Below are 21,632 nucleotides of genomic sequence, written 5' to 3' on the forward strand. Positions count from 1 at the left end.
TCCGATGCTATTGCGATACACGAGCCACTGCCCTGAGTAAAAGGCGGAATGGAATTCAGGGAGTTCTGCTGATAGGCAGCGTAATTCCTCCGTGAGGAGACGCCGACCCACCTAGCATATCTTTTGCTTTACAGTTTTAAAACAACCCCATTGCTTTAAAATGTGTTAGGCTACATGGTTAAATGAACATTGAAATGGATCATAAATTGGATTTAATGTAGAGATGAATAATTACGCGTAAATTACGCACCAACACATATACATTCACTGTGAGTCTACTACAACTGTTGTTTACGAAGCATGTGACAAGTAACATTTGATTCGATTTTTTAAATGTAGAACCCACTCAGATGCACATTTATGACTTTTTAGCGCTTGACTTCGAGTCGTATCGTGCCGCCAAAGATATTTGGCGCGCTTTTGTCATTCATCACATTCACCACCATCCTAACCAAAAGCGGTTTAGTGGAAGAGCTTTGTGTTGATACTACACGATGTGGAAATTACTCTTTGACCTTTAGCCTGAAGGCCTAAATATAATGTTTCTCCCAGTGGTTTAGGCCTACCTTGATGCTGGAGAAGTCTGAGCATCGGCGCCCTCTGTTGTTGATCTCGAATTAGTTGCTCTCGTTGCCCATCGAAAGCTTGATGACATTTCTCCACTGAATATCTGTGATGTGCATTTCTCCACTGCATGTCTGTGATGATGAATTACTATGATTTAACAGTACATAACAATGTAGACTTGCTGTACATTTGTAAGTCGCTCTCCAATTTGTAAGTCGCTCTGGATAAGAGCGTCTGCTAAATGACTTAAATGTAAAATGTAAATGTACATTGTAGGCCACCTAGGCCTATATTCTTTATGAAATCAATAAGCAAAACTATCATGAAGCATGTACTTTTCTAGACCCTTTCTAATGATTTAGTGTAAGCCTGGAATAACAATTCAACAACAACAGGAACACTATGGTGATACTCTTTTTTTCCTTTTTCTTTGTTACATACATATATTTAGAAGGATACAAATTCAAATGTGTTACAAAACTATACATTCTTCTTAAAAATTGTAACACAAAACATTGTAAACAAACAGATAAACACAAAAACAGCAACATCTTGTAACTCTTCTGCAGTAAAATCTCGCACACCCAAGTAATTCTCTGCAGCTGCCACCACAACATCTATCCTCTGTGATTTACGTACCATTCCTGCGATACAGTTGACAACCATGGCCACGAACGCCAAAAAACCAACCTTGCTGATGTACGTTATTCTTATCACTCTCTATCTGCCTCAGCCTACTCACAAGGATCCCTCACCCTGGACCCATCTTCCTCTCCTACTCTCTTCACTGCCTCAGCATACAACATCTTCTGCACTACTCTGATCCTGGCAACCTCAACCTGCCTTTCTCTCACCATGGGTACCCCTTACTGATGTCACTTGTTAAATCCACATCAGTCAGTGTAGATGAAGGGAAGGAGACAGGTTAAAGAAGGATTTTTAAGCCTGGAGACAATTGAGACACGGATTGTGTGTGTGTGCCATTCAGAGGGTGAATGGACAAGACAAAATAGGGGGGAAACTCAGTATTAGGAAGGGGTTCTTAAAGTTTTGTACACTCAGTGTATATGTTTTTCAATAACATTCTTTGAAAGTCTTTGAACTTTACTAATGTTTTCTTGTGGTTTTTATGGAAAGTTTTCTGAGAACATTACTTTAAATAGAACCATGAGGAAACCTGCAGAAAACATTATGCTGAAATACTGAAATTCCCACAGAGGAACGTTGTTTCGTAAGGTTCTCTGAACAACCATATCTACATATACATACTACCTCAATCAGCCTGACTAACCGGTGTCTGTATGTAGCCTCGCTACGGTATATAGCCTGTCTTTTTACTGTTGTTTTATTTCTTTACTTACCTATTGTTCACCTAATACCTTTTTTGCACTATTGGTTAGAGCCTGTAAGTAAGCATTTCACTGTAAGGTCTACTACACCTGTTGTATTTGGAGCAAGTGACAAATAAACTTTGATTTGAATTTAAGAACATTAGACCTACTTTAAATAGAACATTGTGTAAACGTTATGCTGAAGTATTGAAATTCCCACAGGAGAACGTTGTTTTTTAACATTCTCTGAACTATTTGAGAAAATTCCCAATGTCAAACAAGTTGGAGAACTTGCCTAGAACATTACCTAAAATTAAACTAAATGTAACCATGTTTAAACTTTTAGGAAACATTCTGTTAAAGTAATGAAACCCCCCCCAAAAAAAGTTCCTTAATGGGCTGAGAATGTTCCAAAGCCAAGCAACTATCCTGCACCATCCCAGAACGTTGTGGGAAGGTTATATGTCAAATAATCATGGGACAACCACAGTCTCTCCAAGCTCTAAGAAGCAGAAGGATAATTAAGAGTTTAACCCTGGCATTTCAGCTGCAGCTCATTCCACTATGTTTCCACTCCTTCTCAAAAGCTAGGCTGCAACAACACAACGAGATGTGTATTTTCATGTGTATTAAATGGCCTTAAACAGGGTAGTTAGATAGGCATGTATGGTGAAGCGTAGTACTGTATAACTACAGTATAATTACACTTTACCTGCATGTAATGCATATGCATTAACCACTGTAATGTGGAACAAAAGTTTTATTTAATCCAGATGCCAAATCTGTAGTAAGTTGCATTGTACATCCCATGACATTAACACAAACATAATAATAAATAACACATATGGAATCATATAGTAACCAAAAAAGTGTTAACAAATCCAAATATATTTATTCTTCAAAGTAGCCACGCTTTGTCTTGATGACAGCATTGTACATCTGTAAATTGTGATCTGTTCTGTTTAGAGCTGGCTCCTCTGCTTCTCTTGGATTCAAGAATGGCAAAGGATTATTTGTGTTGCAGGCCTCAGAAACCACAATGGTGTGATTTGGAATATAAATAAAAATCATTCACCATTACAGATTGGTCTTCAAGTTGTCCCTGGAGCTGGCTTGCTTTTGGACCAAGTCAATTGGAATTGTACTGCAGAGCACAGCTGTGGTCAGACATCTATGATATACATCAAAAGGATCAGCCCAAAAATATGAAACACTTATTATATAAATGGATTCCAACCCTTGGAAGGGGGAATTGAGGGACCCAGACGTGGATTTTAGAATTTAGTATCTCTTTCAGGAATTTCCCTTTGCATGTCGAAACATATCAATTTACTTTATAATTATCAAACTCCTGAATCCTGCTTACTTTAATTGAAAGCCACAATGACTCACAGGCACCCCACCATACCAAAGAAACATTGCAACGGTAACCTTTAAACCTTAAAATAAAATTAAAATAATTTTAAAAACTGTGTAGAAATATGACCAGAACACAATTAAACAATTAATTTAGGACATCACATCATTACCCTAAAGTACAGCACAGCACTTCACTAAATATTCACCTGAAACTAATTCACTCAACATGGAAATGACATATTATATACAATTTATTTTCTGGTTAATAGTAAGGTCATCAACCGTCCTGATTCATATTTCGCAGAGAGCTTCTCAAGGTAAACCATTGTTTTTTCCCGCTGCAATTTTTTTGATTTTCACAACGATTTTGCATTCTCAAAAATGCTGAGTGTAAAAACAAGAAAAGAAAGAACATTGGAAAATGTCAACAAAATTACAATCTTGGTACTCTTTGATCACATATCCAAATAAACATTGATAGAGAAAATTCTAATTGTTTTAAAAGGGCACACAAAGAGACAATTTCCTGAGAGTGAAACTCTGTGCTGTCATGATAGGATTGGTCTCTGGCAGGGCAGGGCTTGGAAGTAGAGAAGTTTGCGTAGAAAGTTAAAGGAACCAGGCATCTGTTTGTAGGCCGTGTTTTCTGAAACTGCATGGTTTACCTGAACACAAACAACATGGAAAGCTTCATTAGAGGATATACTTTAGTATAATTAAAAGTAAATACAGCAGTATTTTAAAAAGACAACAAACTCACCATCATTAACATGGTGACCAGGTCATCGGTGGTAGCATTCTCTTCTAAGATGTTATCCAGTGTCTCTACATACCAGGAGCCAGCCTGGGTATCTCTCCAGGAGACGTAACCTGTACAAGTCACACCGACAAACAGCCATCAGAGCGACAGACAAACTAACAACACTTTCTGGGATTGATAACCACAAAGATTTACTGTATTTGACAGAAATACACAACCCCCCCCCCCCCCCCCCCKCKCACACACACACCTGGGAAGGTGGAGTAGGACACCAGTATGTCGCTGGGTGTGGGTAGTGTGGCCTTTGCATCTGGCTCATCAGACTGAGTGCTCAGAGAGTCACTGCTGGAGGACATGGGCATTGCGTCTGTCTGGTCACCTGTTCCTCCAATACAAGGCCTCGCCTCGTCAGGAGACACCTCAAAGCCTGTGTCTCTCTCACCTGCCAGACCACAATGTACAGAACATTATACAAGTTATAACAAATGACTCCAGCTGTTCTGGGTTTCTCAAACAAGAATCCTGTGTGATGACTACAGAGCGAGACTAGTTCCACTAGCCCCCAAATACTTCCTCCACTGTCGGAGATGTAACCCAGTGTACAGACTATTATTTTAACACCTTCATAACATTGTTGTTACATGCTGCATAAGCAGCAGTAAGTAATAATTAAGCATGAGCAACTATTACAGCTAGTGAAGTTGCCTTACCTCCCCCACAGGCCTGGATGAAGAAGATCTTTGGCTTGCCCTGTAGGAAAAGACAGTTCTGACCGTTCAGGTAGTTTGTAATGTGCTGAACTGGGACATTGGGCCCATCCACTCCATGCACTGCACCGGGGAAGCGATTGTTACACACCTGAAAATATTCAATGAAATGGAATAACATTATTAATCTCCTGAAAGACAAAAATGCTTACACTTTCTATGCATTTGTAAAAGGATAGAAAGAGTCTTACCTCCGTCCCATGTGATAACATGATCACCACACAGCAGTCATACTGTGAATGATCCTTCTTGGACAAAGCCGAAAGCTCCTGCTTTATTTGCTGAAATATAGTGATTAATGTAAGCATTGGATCACTTGGCCAGTTAAACATGAATATTTATAAACTAAACTAGTAGGCTAAACAGGAAGGTAGCTGGGGACATCCTCACCTTTTGTTTCAGGTTTCTTTTGACAAGAACAATAAAGTTCAGAGATTTGAATATTCTTTCCAGTTTTTCACAGTCTATGTTGGACCCTGTGCGCTTACTCAGCTCCGACTTAGGCTCAAAATCGACATTGTTTATGATCAGGCAGTGTCCACAGGGGTTGGCATCCATCTTATAACTCTGAGAGAATATGAAAGTAAAGCATGCAATGATTCCACAGTATATCCAAACAATCAAATTAGGGAACTGGTTGGACTCAAATTTAGACTTGTTACAATCTTGACTAGGCAAGATACAGAGTATGTGGAAATATCACATTTAAATAAGTATTCAGACACTTTAATCAGTACTTTGTTGAAGTACCTTTGGCAGCAATTACAGCCTCGAGTCTTCTTGGGTATGGCGCTACAAGCTTGGCCCACCTGTATTTGGTGAGTTTCTCCCATTCTTCTCAGCAGATCCTCTCAAGCTCTGTCAGGTTGGATGGGGTGCGTCGCTACACAGCTATTTTCAGGTCTCTCCAGAGATGTTCGATGGGTTCAAGTCCAGGTACTGGCTGGGCCACTCAAGGACATTCCGAGACTTGTCCCGAAGCTAATCCTGCGTTGTCTTGGCTGTGTGCTTAGGGTTGTTGTCCCGTTGGAAGGTGAACCTTCGCCCCAGTCTGAGGTCCTGAGCACTTTGGAGCAGGTTTTCATCAAGGATCTCTTTGTACTTTGCGCCGTTCATCTTTCCCTTGATCCTGACTAGTCTCCCAGTCCCTGCCGCTGATAAACATCCCCACAGCATGATGCTGCAGTCAACATGCTTCACCGTATGGATGGTATTAGCCAGGTGATGAGCGGTGCCTGGTTTCCTCCAGATGTGACGCTTGGCATTCAGGCCAAAGAGTTCAATCTTGCTTTCATCAGACCTTGATAATCTTGTTTCTCATGGTCTGAGAGTCCTTTAGGTGCCTTTTGGCAAACTCCAAGCGGGCTGTCATGTGCCTTTTACTGAGGAGTGGCTTCCGTCTGGCTATTCCACCATAAAGGCCTGATTGGTGGAGTGCTGCAGAGACGGTTGTCCTTCTGAAAGGTTCTCCCATCCCCACAGAGGAACTCTGGAGCTCTGTCAGAGTGACCATCGGGATCTTGGTCACCTCCCTGACCAAGGCCCTTCTCCTCCGATTGCTCAGTTTGGTCAGGCGGCCTGCTCAAGGAAGAGTCTTGGTGGTTCCAAATTTCTTCCATTTAAGAATGATGGAGGCCACTGTGTTCTTGGGGACCTTCAATGCTGCAGACATTTTTTGGTACCCTTTCCCAGATCTGTGCCTAGACACAATCCTGTCTCGGAGCTCTACGGACAATTCCTTCAACCTCATGGCTTGGTTTTTGCTCTGACATGCACTGTCAACTGTGGGACCTTACATAGACAGGTGGTGTGGGCCTTTCCAAATTCATGTCAAATCAATTGAATTACCACATGTGGACTCCAATCAAGTTGTAGAAACATCTCAAGGATGATCAATGGAAACAGGATGCACCTGAGCTCAATTTCGAGTCTCATAGCAAAGGGTCTGAATACTTACATAAATAAGGTATTTCTGTTTTAATTTTTAATAAATTTGCCAAAATTTCTAAAACCTGTTTTCGCTTTGTTATTATGGGGTATTGTGTGTAGATTGATGAGGACAATTGTTTGTTTAATCCATTTTAAATAAGGCTGTAACAGAAAAAAATGTGGGAAAAGGGAATGGGTCTGAATACTTTCCGAACGCCCTGTTTCTAGCATATTATGTGTTATATTATAAGTTAACTGAGATACAACAATTCCTTTAGAGAGTACTGTCAAAAACCACAATAGGGAACTGATGCTTCATTTAGCCTACAGTAAATAGAACCAAAAGGCAAGATAACTTACCTGAATACTGTCACGTCTAACTCTTCCTGTTGCCCTGGGATTTCCAAACTCCCTTTCAGGGGCTGTAATAAGCATGGAATAAACATGGAATAAACATCACCACATTTATACTTGAATATGCAGACTCAAATTCCTTACAGAAAATTGATGTGAACACTTACAGTGGCAAGAAAAAGTATGTGAACCCTTTGGAATTACTTGGATTTCTGCATAAATTGGTCATCAAATTTGATCTGATCTTCATCTAAATCACAACAATAGACAAACATAGTTATGCTTAAACTAATAACACACAAATTATTGTATTTTTCTTGTCTATATTGAATACATCATTTAAACATTCACAGTGTACGTTGAAAAAAGTATGTGAACGCCTAGGCTAATGACTTCTCCAAAAGCTAATTGGTGTCAGGAGTCAGCTAACCTGTAATCCAATCAATGAGACGAGATTGGAGATGTTGGTTAGAGCTGCCTTGCCCTATAAAAAACACCCACAAAATTTGAGTTTGCTATTTACAAGCCTGATGTGCACCATGCCTCGAACAAAAGAGATCTCAGTAGACCTAAGATTAAGAATGGTTGACTTGCATAAAGTTGGGAAGGGTTACAAAAGTATCTCTAAAAGCCTTGATGTGCATCAGTCCACGGAAAGACAAATTGTCTATAAATGGAGAAAGTTCAGCACTGTTGCTACNAAGGGTTACAAAAGTATCTCTAAAAGCCTTGATGTGCATCAGTCCACGGAAAGACAAATTGTCTATAAATGGAGAAAGTTCAGCACTGTTGCTACTCTCCCTAGTAGTGGCCGTCCAACAAAGATGACTGCAAGAGCACAGCGCAGAATGCTCATTCAGGTTAAGAAGAATCCTAGAGTGTCAGCTAAAGACTTACAGAAATCTCTGGAACATGCTAACATCTCTGTTGATGAGTCTTCGATACATAAAACACTAAACAAGAATGGTGTTCATGGGAGGACTCCACGGAAGAAGCCACTGCTGTCCATAAAAAACATTGCTGCACATCTGAAGTTTGCAAAAGTGCACCTGGATGTTCCACAGCGCTACTGGCAAACTATTCTGTGGACAGATGAAACTACAGTTGAGTTGTTTGGAAGGAACACACAATACTATGTGTGGAGAAAAAAAGGCACAGCACAACAACATCAAAACATCATCCCACCTGAAAAGTATGGTGGAGGGAGCATCATGGTTTGGGGCTGCTTTGCTGCCTCAGGGCCTGGACAACTTGCTATCATCGACGGAAAATTGAATTCCCAAGTTTATCAAGACATTTTGCAGGAGAATGTTAGGCTATCTATCCGCCAATTGAAGCTCAACAGAAGTTTAGTGATGAAACAGGACAACAACCCAAAACACAGAAGTAAATCAACAACAGAATGGCTTCAACAGAAGAAAATACGCCTTCTGGAGTGGCCCAGTCAGAGTCCTGACCTCAACCCGATTGAGATGCTGTGGCATGACCTCAAGAGAGCAGTTCACACCAGACATCCCAAGAATATTGCTGAACTGAAACAGTTTTGTAAAGAGGAATGGTCCAAAATTCCTCCTGACCATTGTGCACGTCTGACCCGCAACTACAGAAAACGTTTGGTTGAGGTTATTGCTGCCAAAGGAGGGTCAACCAGTTATTAAATTCAAGGGTTCACATACTTTTCCCACCCTGCACTGTGAATGTTTACACGGTGTGTTCAATAAAGACATGAAAACGTATAATTGTTTGTGTGTTATTAGTTTAAGCAGACTGTGCTTGTCTATTGTTGTGACCTAGATGAAGATCAGATCAAATTTTATGACCAATTTATGCAGATATCCGGGTATTTCTAAAGGGTTCACATACTTTTTCTTGCCACTGTACATGGAATGGGTGTGGTGAGCATAGGCTTCACTAATTGAGTTGGATAGACAGGGGTTACCACTTGAACAGGCTTGACAGTGTCCATAGGTGAGTCTGTCAAAATAGAGCAGTCCAGAGCAAATATGAGAATTTCAGCAGGATTGGCCTATATTGTAATGAATGACTACACATGCCTACTCACAAACTGGTAAAGGCCTAACGACTGGCCGGACATGGACAGGCTGAGGTAGAGGCTGGTTCTGTGGTTCTCCATCCAGTAGGAGCTCTGCTAAACTATGCTGCCCTGTCTCATGAAGACACTCTATTAAAGCTGGGAACGCCAGACTCCCGCGGGACTCCAGGTCTCGAACCAACTGCCTGGCCTGATCTTGTCTGATCCCTGAGCTCTGAAATAGAGGAACAAGGTATGTGCTTTTGAGAACTGAAACAGTGGCATATGATGCATGGTAATAATTCAGGTAACCTGTTCATAGTCTCACACCAACATGGGATGAGAATAGCCTAATCATGATGATGTTTATCATGAATCGGGATTCTTTCAAAACAGACAATAATAGTCAAGAAGTATATCATCACACACTACCTTTATCTCGTCAATCATGTCTTGAGTAAAGATTCCTTTTGACAGAAGTCCATGATACATGGACTTTACAACGGAACGACTTGATTAGTGTAGTGTAGGCTGCTACCAGTTCTCTATGCTATCTTTGTATCTAAGATAATTGTGTAGCTTAGAGTTGGTTAGAGTAATTATTCGGTTAACTAGCCAGCTATTCTCGTAACGTAACGTAGTCAACACTGCTAGCTAGCCAGCTAGCCACCGAATAGCACATAGCAGCTCTGGAGAACGATTACATTACAACGGAACGACTTGATTAGTGTAGTGTTAGCTGGCTCATAGTTGTCTTTGCTATCTTTGTATCTAAGATAATTGTGTAGCTTAGAGTTGGTTTGAGTAATTATTCGGTTACTAGCCAGCTATTTTCGTCCACCGCCCTGCGCTGCGTCTCCTACTAGTCAACACTGCTAGCTAACACTCCTAGTTAGCCAACTTCTACCGAATAGCAGCACTGTAGAAACTCACACTACAACTTACATTACAACGGAACGACTTGATTAGCTTAGTGTTAGCTAGCTACATAGTTGTCTTTGCTGTCCTTGTATCCAAGATAATGTGTAGTTTTTGAGAAATTGTCGAGGTTACCTAGCCAGCTACACGTTCAAACAAGTCAACAACGCAGCCACTGCTAGCCAGCCTACTTCACCGCCAGCAGTACTATATCATTTTAGTCAATAAGATTTTATTTTATTTTTGCAACGTAAACTTACTTCCTGAACACAGTGTAGTCCACTTGTCATTCTATCTCCTTTGCATTAGCGTAGCCTCTTCTGTAGCCTGTCAACTATGTGTCTGTCTATCCCTCTTCTCTCCTCTCTGCACAGACCATACAAACGCTTCACACCGCGTGGCCGCCGCCATTCTAACCTGGTGGTTCCAGCGCGCCAGACCACGTGGAGTTCCAGGTCTCCGGCAGCCTCTGGAACTGCCGATCTGCAGCCAACAAGGCAGATTTCATCTCAGCCTATGCGTCCCTCCGAGTCCCTCGATCTTCTTGGCACTGACGGAAACATGGATTACCACTGACAACACTGCTACTCCTACTGCTCTCGCCTCGTCTGCCCCCGTGTTCTCGCACACCCCGAGAGCTTCTGGTCAGCGGGGCGGTGGCACTGGGATCCTCATCTCTCCCAAGTGGACTTCTCTCTTCTCCCCTGACCCATCTGTCTATCGCCTCTTTGAATTCCATGCTGTCACAGTTACCAGCCCTTTCAAGCTTAACATCCTTATCATTTATCGCCCTCCAGGTTCCCTTGGAGAGTTCATCATGAGCTTGACGCCCTGATAAGCTCTTTCCTGAGGATGGCTCACCTCTCACAGTCCTGGGTGACTTTAACCTCCCACGTCTACCTTTGACTCATTCCCTCTGCCTCCTTCTTTCCACTCCTCTCCTCTTTTGACCTCACCCTCTCACCTCCCCCCTACTCACAAGGCAGGCAATACGCTTGACCTCATCTTTACTAGATGCTGTTCTTCCACTAATCTCACTGCAACTCCCTCCAAGTCTCCGACCACTACCTTGTATCCTTTTCCCTCTCGCTCTCATCTACACTTCCCACACTGCCCCTACTCGGATGGTATCGGCCCGTCCCAACCTCCGCTCTCTCTCCCCCGCTACTCTCCTCTTCCATCCTATCATCCTCTCCTCTGCTCAAACCTTCTCAACCTATCTCCTGATTCTGCCTCCTCAACCCTCCTCTCCTCCCTTTCTGCATCCTTTGACTCTCTATGTCCCCTATCTCCAGGCCGGCTCGGTCCTCCCCCTCTGCTCCGTGGCTCGACGACTCACTGCGAGCTCACAGAACAGGGCTCCGGGCAGCCGAGCGGAAATGGAGGAAAACTCGCCTCCCTGCGGACCTGGCATCCTTTCACTCCCTCCTCTCTACTTTCTCCTCTTTCTGTCTCTGCTGCTAAAGCCACTTTCTACCACTCTAAATTCCAAGCATCTGCCTCTAACCCTAGGAAGCTTTGCACCCTCTCCTCTCCTCCTGAATCCTCCTCCCTCCTCCCCCTCCTCCCTCTCTGCAGATGACTTCGTCAACCATTTTGAAAAGAAGGTCGACGACATCCGATCCTCGTTTGCTAAGTCAAACGACACCGTGGTTCTGCTCACACTGCCCTACCCTGTGCTTTGTACCTCTTTCCTCCCCTCTCTCTCCAGATGAAATCTCGCGTCTTGTGACGGCCGCCGCCCAACAACCTGCCCGCTTGACCCTATCCCCTCCTCTCTTCTCCAGACCATTTCCGGAGACCTTCTCCTTACCTCACCTCGCTCATGCAACTCATCCTTGACCGCTGGCTACGTCCCTTCCGTCTTCAGAGAGCGAGAGTTGCACCCCTTCTGAAAAAACCTACACTCGATCCCCGTGCGATGTCAACAGACTACAGACCAGTATCCCTTCTTCTTTTCTCTCCAAACTTCTTGAACGTGCCGTCCTTGGCCAGCTCTCCTGCTATCTCTCTCAGAAGCCTTCTTGATCCAATCAGTCAGTTTCAAAGACTAGTCATTCAACTGAGACTGCTCTTCTCTGTGTCACGGAGCGCTCCGCACTGCTAAGCTAACTCTCTCTCCTCTGCTCTCATCCTTCTAGACCTATCGGCTGCCTTCGATACTGTGAACCATCAGCCTCCTTCCACCCTCTCCGAGCTGTGGAATCTCGGCGCGGCCCACGCTTGGATTGCGTCCTACTGACAGGTCGCTCCTACCAGGTGCGTGGCGAGAACTTGTCTCCGCACCACGTGCTGCTCACCACTGGTGTCCCCCAGGGCTCTGTTCTAGGCCCTCTCCTATTCTCGCTATACACCAAGTCACTTGCTCTGTCATATCCTCACATGGCCTCCTATCATTGCTATGCAGACGACACACAATTAATCTTCTCCTTTCCCCCTCTGATAACCAGGTGGCGAATCGCATCTCTTGCATGTCTGGCAGACATATCAGTGTGGATGACGGATCACCACCTCTAGCTGAACCTCGGCAACGGAGCTGCTCTTCCTCCGGGGAAGGACTGCCCGTTCCATGACTCGCCATCACGGTTGACAACTCCATTGTGTCCTCCTCCCAGAGCGCTAAGAACTTGGCGTGATCCTGGACAACACGCTGTCGTTCTCAACTCACATCAAGGCGGTGAACCCGTTCCTGTAGGTTCATGCTCTACAACATTCGCAGAGTACGACCCTGCCACACAGGAAGCGGCGCAGGTCTCTAATCCAGGCACTTGTCATCTCCCGTCTGGATTATTGCAACTCTGGTTGGCTGGGCTCCTGCCTGTGCCATTAACCCTCAACTCATCCAGAACGCCGCAGCCCGTCTGGTGTTCAACCTTCCCAAGTTCTCACTCACGTACCTCCCGCTTCCTCCGCCTCTCCATGGCTCCAGTTGAAGCTCGCATCCGCTACAAGACCATGGTGCTTGCCTACGGGCTGTGAGGGGAACGGCACCTCCGTACCTTCAGGCTCTGATCAGCGCCTACACCAAAACAAGGGCACTGCGTTCATCCACCTCTGGCCTGCTCGCCTCCCTACCTCTGAGGAAGTACAGTTCCCGCTCAGCCCAGTCAAAACTGTTCGCTGCTCTGGCACCCCAATGGTGGAACCAACTCCCTCACGACGCCAGGTCAGCGGAGTCAATCACCACCTTCCGGAGACACCTGAAACCCCACCTCTTTAAGGAATACCTAGGATAAAGTAATCCTCCTAACCCCACCCCTCCCCCTTAAAAGAGTTAGATGCACTATTGTAAAGTGGTTGTTCCACTGGATTTCATAAGGTGAATGCACCAATTTGTAAGTCGCTCTGGATAAGAGCGTCTGCTAAATGACTTAAATGTAAAATGTAAATGTAAATACATATGTGACGGGTTCAGGTCTCTCACGAGATTGACCCTATTGCGTTGGAGAATCCTTTTGTGTCTTTCCTCCATTCTGTAGGCTTAGGCTTTATGAAGCATGGAACAGGAGATCTACAATGACTCTGTGGCGGAGAAGAGAAATTACCAAATCAGTTTACAATAAGTGTTCTTAAAACATATGTATTTACAAAGACAGTCCCAGTACTACAAAATATCAATGATCAATACAAACAGCAAACAGGCAGAGAAGAAGATTACTTTATTGTCCAATTGAACGGAAATTCAACTTCCGCTTTATCCCAACCCCTTCAAAAGACACACATACATACACAGTTTGGAGTGGAGAGGTCAGAGCAGAGGGCGTGGGGCCCATGGAGCAGCTGGGATATAGGATGTCGATACTGCGGGTGCCAACTCACATTCCAACTATTGTTCCCAAGTCAGACCCAGGATTTGAACTGGCTCATGAAAAACTTTGGAAATGTACCTGCCTTGCTATAACCATCAACAAATTGTGTTTTGGACACATTGGTGGGACCAAAAACACATAATTTGAACAATGTTGAGCAGTTATTTCTCAATTCAACTCATTATAAAAGTCACGCTGGTTTGGTTCCTAGAGTAGACGATAAACGGTTTCCGTTGCCAACGTTTTGTAACAGACAAAACGTTTTGCAACGGAGTACGACTAATGAATACACCCCTAGCTAGGTAAAGCGTTAAATTACATGTTATTGAAACGATGTCGACCACAGAGAGCTACGCGGAAGTCCTGAGTTTTAAAATACCAAAAAAGGCTTATACAGTTGTCTTAAATGGAAATAAATAGAATACACAAACTATAATGACAAGCAGTGGTGATAAATATGTTTTTTTTTACCAGCTCCGTGTGATCACTCCCCACTCTTCTCTCTACTCTCCTTTAATTTTTCAACGACTTCCTTGTTTACATCACACTTCCTCGTGATTGGTGGATTGTAAAAGACTGTAACTCCCACAATGCCTTTGGTGTCTCTGGTCCCCCATTCGCACTCACTGGATGCAGTCCCAGCAGGTTATCATTTAAGGAGAGAGATAACATTGGAGAGCTCAGATGATGCTACAAATTACACATTGTCCATGCTTTCATTTCGCAGATAAACAGTGACAATGTTGAGGAATGCGGCAGAAGAACAGTTGATCCAGACAGATTATTGAGGTGCGTGCATGGTGTTCAACAAGCTAATCTGGATAGCTAAGTAGCTAGGTTAGCTATTCATCTATTCTAAATTGATTGCAAGGCAAGGTGGTGAATTCAAGTCAATGGCAATTTAATGCATTTGTTCTGTTTTGTAACTTACATGTGGCAATTATAATGGTATTGCCTACTAACGGCTGTGTTTAGACGGTTATCTAGTTGGATCTGTATATGTTTCAAATCTTTCCTTTACCAATGCAGATTCATTTACCTACACATCCCGTCAGACATATGTGTTTACCCTGACTGTTGTTGCTTTCCCGACAGAGAACATGGCAAGAAGAACAAGGATGTGTTTGACATTTCCTGGTATAGTGGTTGTCTGTCTGCTTCTTCTGGTTGGCTTAGTGGAGACAGCCAATGAAGTAGACCCATACAATATTCTTGGAGTGACCAAAAGTGCAAGCCAAACTGAAATCAAGAAAGTGTACAAGCGCCTAGCTAGGGAATGGTAAGAACATGACTTACTCTTTTTATTCTGGGTGTCAGAACTCAGTGGATATATTTAGAACTAGACTATTGACTGTTGACAAAAATGAATGGCCCATTGATGCATTGTCCTTCCTTTATTTCTGTAAGGCATCCTGATAAAAACAAAAATGAAGGCGCTGAAGATATGTTCATCAAGATTACCAAATCTTATGAGGTAAGAGTGTATCAAATTTTCACCAGCATCAAAACTTCAGCAGCCTATTGTTACTTTCTTTTTACATTAGTTTATTTAGTAAATCTTTTCTTAAATCTTTTCTTAATTTTCTTAAAAATGCATTGTTGGTTAAGGGCTTGTAAGTAAGCATTTCACGGTATTCGGCGCATGTGACAAATTAAATTTGATTTGAAATGCATTATTCAGAAGGGAATGCTCCACCCTCTGGTAACAATATCCATGTGCTTTCTACCCAAACTCTTTAAGATCTTATCCAACGAGGAGAAACGGGCCAAATATGACCGGTATGGACAGACTGATGACACCCAGCCGTATGGTCATGGTCACTACGGTCATGGTCACGACCAATTCTACTTCGACGAGTCCTTCTTCCACTTCCCCTTCAGCAACAAGGGCAGCCAGGAGTTTGCTGATAGCAAGTACGCTCTGCATTTCAACCAGTATGTGAATGACGTGGTGCCTGACAGCTTCAAAAGACCGTACCTGATCAAAATCACCTCCGACTGGTGCTTCAGCTGTATCCACATTGAGCCAGTCTGGAAAGAGGTTGTGCTGGAGCTGGAGGCCTTGGGTAGGAAATGACACAAATTAAAGTTACTCAACGACTTTAGCAGACACTATTATCCAGAGCAACATACATTCAGTGCATTCAACTAAAGTAGGTACAATAACCATAGTGAGTCTTTGTATGGCTGATTATGTGTGGTATGTGTTAGGTGTGGGGATTGGTGTGGTGGACGTTGGTTATGAGAGACGTCTGGCCAATCACCTCGGTGCTCACCGCACCCCGTCCATACTCGGTGTCATCAACGGGAAAGTGACCTTCTTCCACTACGCTGTGGTGAAGGAGCACCTGAGGCAGTTTGTGGAGGACCTGCTCCCTCAGAGACTGGTTGAGAAGGTAAATAACAACAGCAGCAACAAACAACTTGATTTCGCAAATTCACAAATCTTTTTTTGTGTGTGTATGTTTCAGGTTACAGACAGGAATGACCTTCAATTCCTGAACAGCTGGCATGAGCAGAACAAGCCGCACGTGCTTCTGTTTGACCAAGTGCCTGTAGTCCCACTCTTGTACAAGGTAATCCATTGTCTAGACTAGTCAGTCTGGCATCAGTTTAAACTACCTCTGAGAGAGCTGGTCTGACTATCACTTATTGACTTCCTCCTGGAACATAGGTCATCGACAACTGCTTTCTAATACTTGCTTACAGGTTTTTTTCTCATCTTCCGTAGTTGACTGCGTTCGCCTATAAGGATTATGTTCAGTTTGGCTACGTGGACCAGGGTCTCTCAGATACTGCCAACCTACTGAAACAGTTCAACATTAACACCTACGCCCCCACCATGCTGGTCTTTAAGGAGAGTATAGACAAGCCTGCAGACATTATACAGGTAGTTACTAGACAGTTAACTAGATTTGACTACTTTTCCACCAGACAGTTTAATTGAATAGTTAAATAGCATTTGAATACCCGAGTAGTATCTGTATTACTGATGTTTATTGATTATATTTAGAGATGCTGTTTTTGTTGAGGTGACAATTGTTAATTTAGCTGATTAGATACAAGGCATTTTATTAATATCTCCATGTTGTTGTTCTCCTCTTCTAGGCTAAAGGAATGAAAAAACAAGTCATTGATGAATTCATATTGAACAACAAGTTTCTCCTCGTCCCTCGACTGGTGAACCAGAAACTCTTTGATGAGCTTTGTCCTGTGAAGCAGTTCCACCGACGCAGAAAGTAAGATACTGATGCCTTTTGTGAACTTACAATTCATTTGTGAACATACAATTTCTGCACAGCCAGGTGACATGATTGATTATTTTACTTCTATAATTGAGGTATACACATTTACGTGTCATGCGGCACTGTAGAAAATGCAGCACACTCTAAAGGTTTTAGTGCTGCAGAACAAACACTAATGTCCCCAAACATCTGCCTTTCAGGTACTGTGTCCTGCTGATCACTGGTGATGAGGAGTCCTATACCATAGGAAACCAGGCCTTCCTCTCATTTGCCTACACCAACACTCAGGAGGTGGTGAGATTTGCCTATGTCTACCAAATACTGCAACAACCACTGTGTGATACTCTGCTGAAGACCAAGGACAGTACACAGCCACCACAGGTACGTTTATGCCATATTGAACATGAACTTTGTTAATGTGCTCTCCTTGGATTTTTTGAGAGCTTCTGGTAGAAGTGTCTGTATAATGAGCCACATACACGCACACACCTCTCTCTATTATACTTTATAAAAATGTAAAATCACCTTTCCCCAATACTATAAGCTCATGTGGAAGTGTGTTTGTGTGCCTGCATGTGCTCGCTCCGCAGGTGTTCATCCTGGAAGTGTGTTTGTGTGCCTGCATGTGCTCGCTCCGCAGGTGTTCATCTTGGAGCGTCGTAACGCGGCAGGAAAGATCCTGTACAAGGAGGTGGCGGGCGGTTGGAATGGAACCGATAAGAATAAACAACGTCTCTTGGATGAGCTGCAGAGGCTACAGAAAGACCCCTCCATCCTCAACCAAGACGCAATGCTGCCGGAGCTCAACAATGAGTTTGCCTCTGTGGGTTGAGTTCCTCACTACTGAAAAGTACTGTATGTAAAAGAACAAGGCTGCCCTACTTTATCATCTCTGAAGAGCAAGGATAATGATGTGGTAATTAGTACTGTATCCAGAAATAAGATTCTTGTTGGAATGTTCTTTTGTAGGATTCCAAACCGGCAATGTTTTTTTCTTCATTTTTATGATGGGTAATGCAGTACAATCATGTAAGTGTGTTGTTCGTCAGTTAACGACTAGGCAGTAAATATGTTGTTTTAAATTCCAGATGTTTCTCATTCGATGGATCTATACAGCTTATGATTACCTCACTGAAATCATTGATGATATTCTTCACAATAATTGGTAAGTTAACTCTTATTCTCGATGTTAGGTAACAACATATGGAGATGTGGACATAATAAAATGGCCCATGCCAATTCAACAGATCTTTCAAATAATGATAGTTCTTCAGTTGTTTGCTTGATGTTTTAGTCAAGAACTGCTTATGAGTGTTATAATCAAGATTAGTGTTAACACAGTTTGTCACTAGCCCCCTTGTATTTAGATATATCTGTAATATGTTTCTGCAGGCGTGAGATGATGCCCCTCCTGTCGTTGATATTCTCGGCCTTATTCATCCTGTTTGGAACTGTGGTGGTTCAGGCTTTCAGGTAAGATGTAGAACCAGTGATTCTGCCACTCAAACGTATTACCTTGGGGGAAACTGCTTGTTCAGACTTATCTTTCTGCTTTGTGTGATTTCAGTGACTCTAGTGAAGACGGCAAATCCAAACCGAAGGCAAAAGACGGAGCTAAGGCAGAAAATGGATCACCGGGTAGCAGCAGCACCTCAAGGCAAGACATTTTAAGCTTCAGTGAAAAGATTCAAGCAGTGACTGAAATATATATATATATTTTTAGCTCTGACATATTTTAGGGATTGTAGTTATCTTTTCAGTGATGTCAATGCAAAAATACAATTAAGTGGTTCTATGCTTATCATGTTTTTGTAATTTATAGTCGCCCACCGAAGAAGAACTTTGTGGAGGTGACGGAGCTGACAGACATCACGTACACCAGTAACCTGGTGAAGCTGAGACCAGGCCATATGAACGTGGTGCTGGTGCTCACTGACGCCTCCAAGAACGTCCTGCTCAGCAAGTTTGCCAAAGAGGTCTACTCTTTCACTGGGTGAGCGCATGATCCCACATGGTCTGGTGTTTGGAGGGCACCGTATAGCTCCGCATTGACATGATTGGTTGACAGTAGGTGTGGGCGGGAGGTCCTGTATAAACACAAACTCACTTCCTTGACAACTTCCTTCACAATAGCTCTGCGAAGCGCAAGAAGTATGAATATCCTGACTTCTGCAGAGGCAGTATTGCAGTAAATGCTGTATGGCCACTGCAGACGTCGGATTGACCATGCAGCACCATTTAGGGGTGTTTTTAAGCACGACACGAAGCGGAGTGCCTGGATACAGCCCTTAACCGTGGTTTATGGGCCATATGCCACAAATCCCTGAGGTGCCTTATTGCTATTATAAGCAGTTTACTAACATAAATAGAACAGTAAACAAGTATTTTTGGGCCATACACGGTATATTGTCTGATAGACACATGGCTGAAATGCTGTTTCAGCCAATCAGCATCCAGGACCCAAACTACCCTCTTTGTAATGGTGTATATAGTGATACATAGCATTGTACTTATAACATGAGTATTCATATGTGAGTGTTATGGAAAGCTGCCTCTTTGGGGGGTTGACAGAATCCAGCAGTAACATATTTATAACCAACATATCATATCCTTTCTTTTTGCCCCTAGGAGCCTGACGCTGCACTTTTCCTTCTTGAACGTGGACAAGCACAGTGCATGGATGGAGACGCTGCTGGAGTTCGCCCAGGATGCCATGCAGATAGACACTGACGAGGACGATGGTGCCCGCCACAAGATAGACTACACGGGCTACATCCTGGCACTCAACGGCCATAAGAAGTACCTCTGCCTCTTCAGGCCTGTCTACACTGGGGAGGAAGGACCCGGGGGCGCCACTGGGGGAGGGAGAAGGTCTGGGTCCAGAGAGGACCACCCACCACGCAGGTCTATGCCCAGGTCCCGCTCCACTGCCACACTGCAGATCCACCACAAACTGGACCGCCTGGGGCTGTGGATGGAGAGGCTGATGGAGGGAACCCTTCCCAGGTACTACATCCCTGCCTGGCCTGGCCTGGAGAAGATCACCGCCCCCAAATAGGGGGGAAGATAACAGGACTCCTACCGAACATCCTGACTTACCGGGAAAACCTTTGTGAGGTTTGAAATGAATTACATGCAAAGTCAGGATTCAGGCCTAAATGGACACATACCAAAGCTATCTGTGTCTAAAAGCCAAGATTCCAAGGTGTCCTCATGGCAATGTATTCAGGGGGGAGGCTAATGTATGTTTTGAGTGCATGCACTGGGACATAGTTTGAAGAAATTACTTTCAATAGTGAGGTTGGCTTGACTCATTGAGACAACTGGACTACATTCATCTGCCATCTCCTGTTCTGCTGGAGTTAGCTACAGCTGTCTGTTTTGCACTTCAGATATTTATTTCTTACAGAAGTACTTTAAAGTAGGATCGATAGTGGGAGGGTACAGAATATAGTGGATCTAAAAGCAACAACCGTTGAACAATTCCTAGATCACTTTCCTTTTGGGATCCCTTCCTCTGCATGCTGTCATAGTAGTTACTTAGTTATAATATCTGCTGCTGTTACAACCTCTAGATGAGCTAACTTAATCACTGTGGTCATAAGTAGACTCCTGCCTTTTTAAAACCATCATCCATGCTATTCATGTATGTAATCTATCAGACTGTGCTCTGATATTAGCTTCACTGTCTCAATGGTGATTGGTCAGTTCTGTGAATAGAGATGCATGTCTACTAGATCTATTTTGTTCACCATTTTGATCGTTTCCTGAACTTAAGGCTTATTATTGTGCAATATATAATGGAACTACAATGCCTTCCATTTCCCCTGGCAGCTAATATTTCATGTTTATCCTTCTTCATGTCGACATAGGCTATTATTGAAAAATCTACACAACATTATTATTGTGCTTTTTGTTACATGACCAATTGCAAGCTTTTTACATTAGTCTATTTTACTTTTTATTCCATTTTTTACATCACATAGCCAGTGGCTTCAGTGGGCTCAGTTGGTAAAGCATGGCGCTTGCAACGCCAGGGTTGTGGGTTCGATTCCCATTGGGAACCACTACGAAAAATGTATGCAATCACTACTGTAAGTCGCTCTGGATAAGGGCGTCTGCTAAAAGACTAATGTGTATGTAGCAATGATATAGTGTATGTTGGACAACATTTCATGTGACATATATTTTGGAATAGATCAGGGCAGAGCAAATGCAAATTAAAAAACTTAACTGTGCTTAACCCAATTTATAAGCATTAAACTCTGATATTGTCGTCATGACAATAATGTAGTTATATTTGGGAAATGTAAATGCTGTACATAGTCTACCTTCTATGTTATCTGTACATAGTCTACCTTCTACCATGTTATCTACACATTCTACCATGTTATCTGTACATATTCTACCTTCTACCATGTTATCTACACATTCTACCATGTTATCTGTACATATTCTAACCCTTCTAAGACCAATGTATATCTACACATTCTACATGTTATTCTACACATTCTAACCATTGTATCTACACATTCTAAATCATATCTTACATACTACTTTC

The 21,632-nt window shown here is 43.0% G+C and overlaps 2 protein-coding genes across 3 annotated transcripts; one reads left to right on the plus strand and one right to left on the minus strand.

Annotated features, from left to right (window-relative positions):
• Positions 1 to 2,643: 2,643 nt before the first annotated feature.
• Positions 2,644 to 9,627, minus strand: LOC111976415 (caspase-9). Its single transcript, XM_024005243.2, has 9 exons — positions 9,532 to 9,627; positions 9,130 to 9,334; positions 7,074 to 7,135; positions 5,175 to 5,351; positions 4,976 to 5,065; positions 4,728 to 4,875; positions 4,268 to 4,459; positions 4,018 to 4,127; positions 2,644 to 3,922 (listed from the first exon to the last, which is right to left on the minus strand). Exons 1-9 carry the CDS (start codon positions 9,589 to 9,591, stop codon positions 3,806 to 3,808), a joined length of 1,161 nt encoding a protein of 386 aa, XP_023861011.2. The 5' UTR covers positions 9,592 to 9,627; the 3' UTR covers positions 2,644 to 3,805.
• Positions 9,628 to 14,416: 4,789 nt separating this feature from the next.
• Positions 14,417 to 21,490, plus strand: LOC111976413 (dnaJ homolog subfamily C member 16-like). 2 transcript variants are annotated; one of them, XM_024005241.2, is made up of 15 exons: positions 14,417 to 14,615; positions 14,922 to 15,105; positions 15,234 to 15,300; positions 15,568 to 15,892; positions 16,038 to 16,222; positions 16,298 to 16,402; positions 16,558 to 16,716; positions 16,935 to 17,065; positions 17,272 to 17,452; positions 17,712 to 17,894; positions 18,160 to 18,236; positions 18,464 to 18,544; positions 18,639 to 18,728; positions 18,894 to 19,064; positions 19,700 to 21,490. In XM_024005241.2, the coding sequence occupies exons 2-15, from the start codon at positions 14,927 to 14,929 to the stop codon at positions 20,127 to 20,129; spliced, it is 2,364 nt and encodes a 787-aa protein (XP_023861009.1). In that variant the 5' UTR covers positions 14,417 to 14,615; positions 14,922 to 14,926; the 3' UTR covers positions 20,130 to 21,490. The 2 variants fall into 2 exon arrangements, with proteins under 2 accessions (XP_023861009.1, XP_070304119.1); XM_070448018.1 differs by having other exon boundaries at positions 16,038 to 16,402.
• The last annotated feature ends 142 nt before the right edge of the window (positions 21,491 to 21,632 follow it).

This window comes from Salvelinus sp. IW2-2015, linkage group LG17 (genome assembly GCF_002910315.2).
Source record: "Salvelinus sp. IW2-2015 linkage group LG17, ASM291031v2, whole genome shotgun sequence".
In the NCBI taxonomy this organism is placed as follows: Eukaryota; Metazoa; Chordata; class Actinopteri; order Salmoniformes; family Salmonidae; genus Salvelinus; species Salvelinus sp. IW2-2015.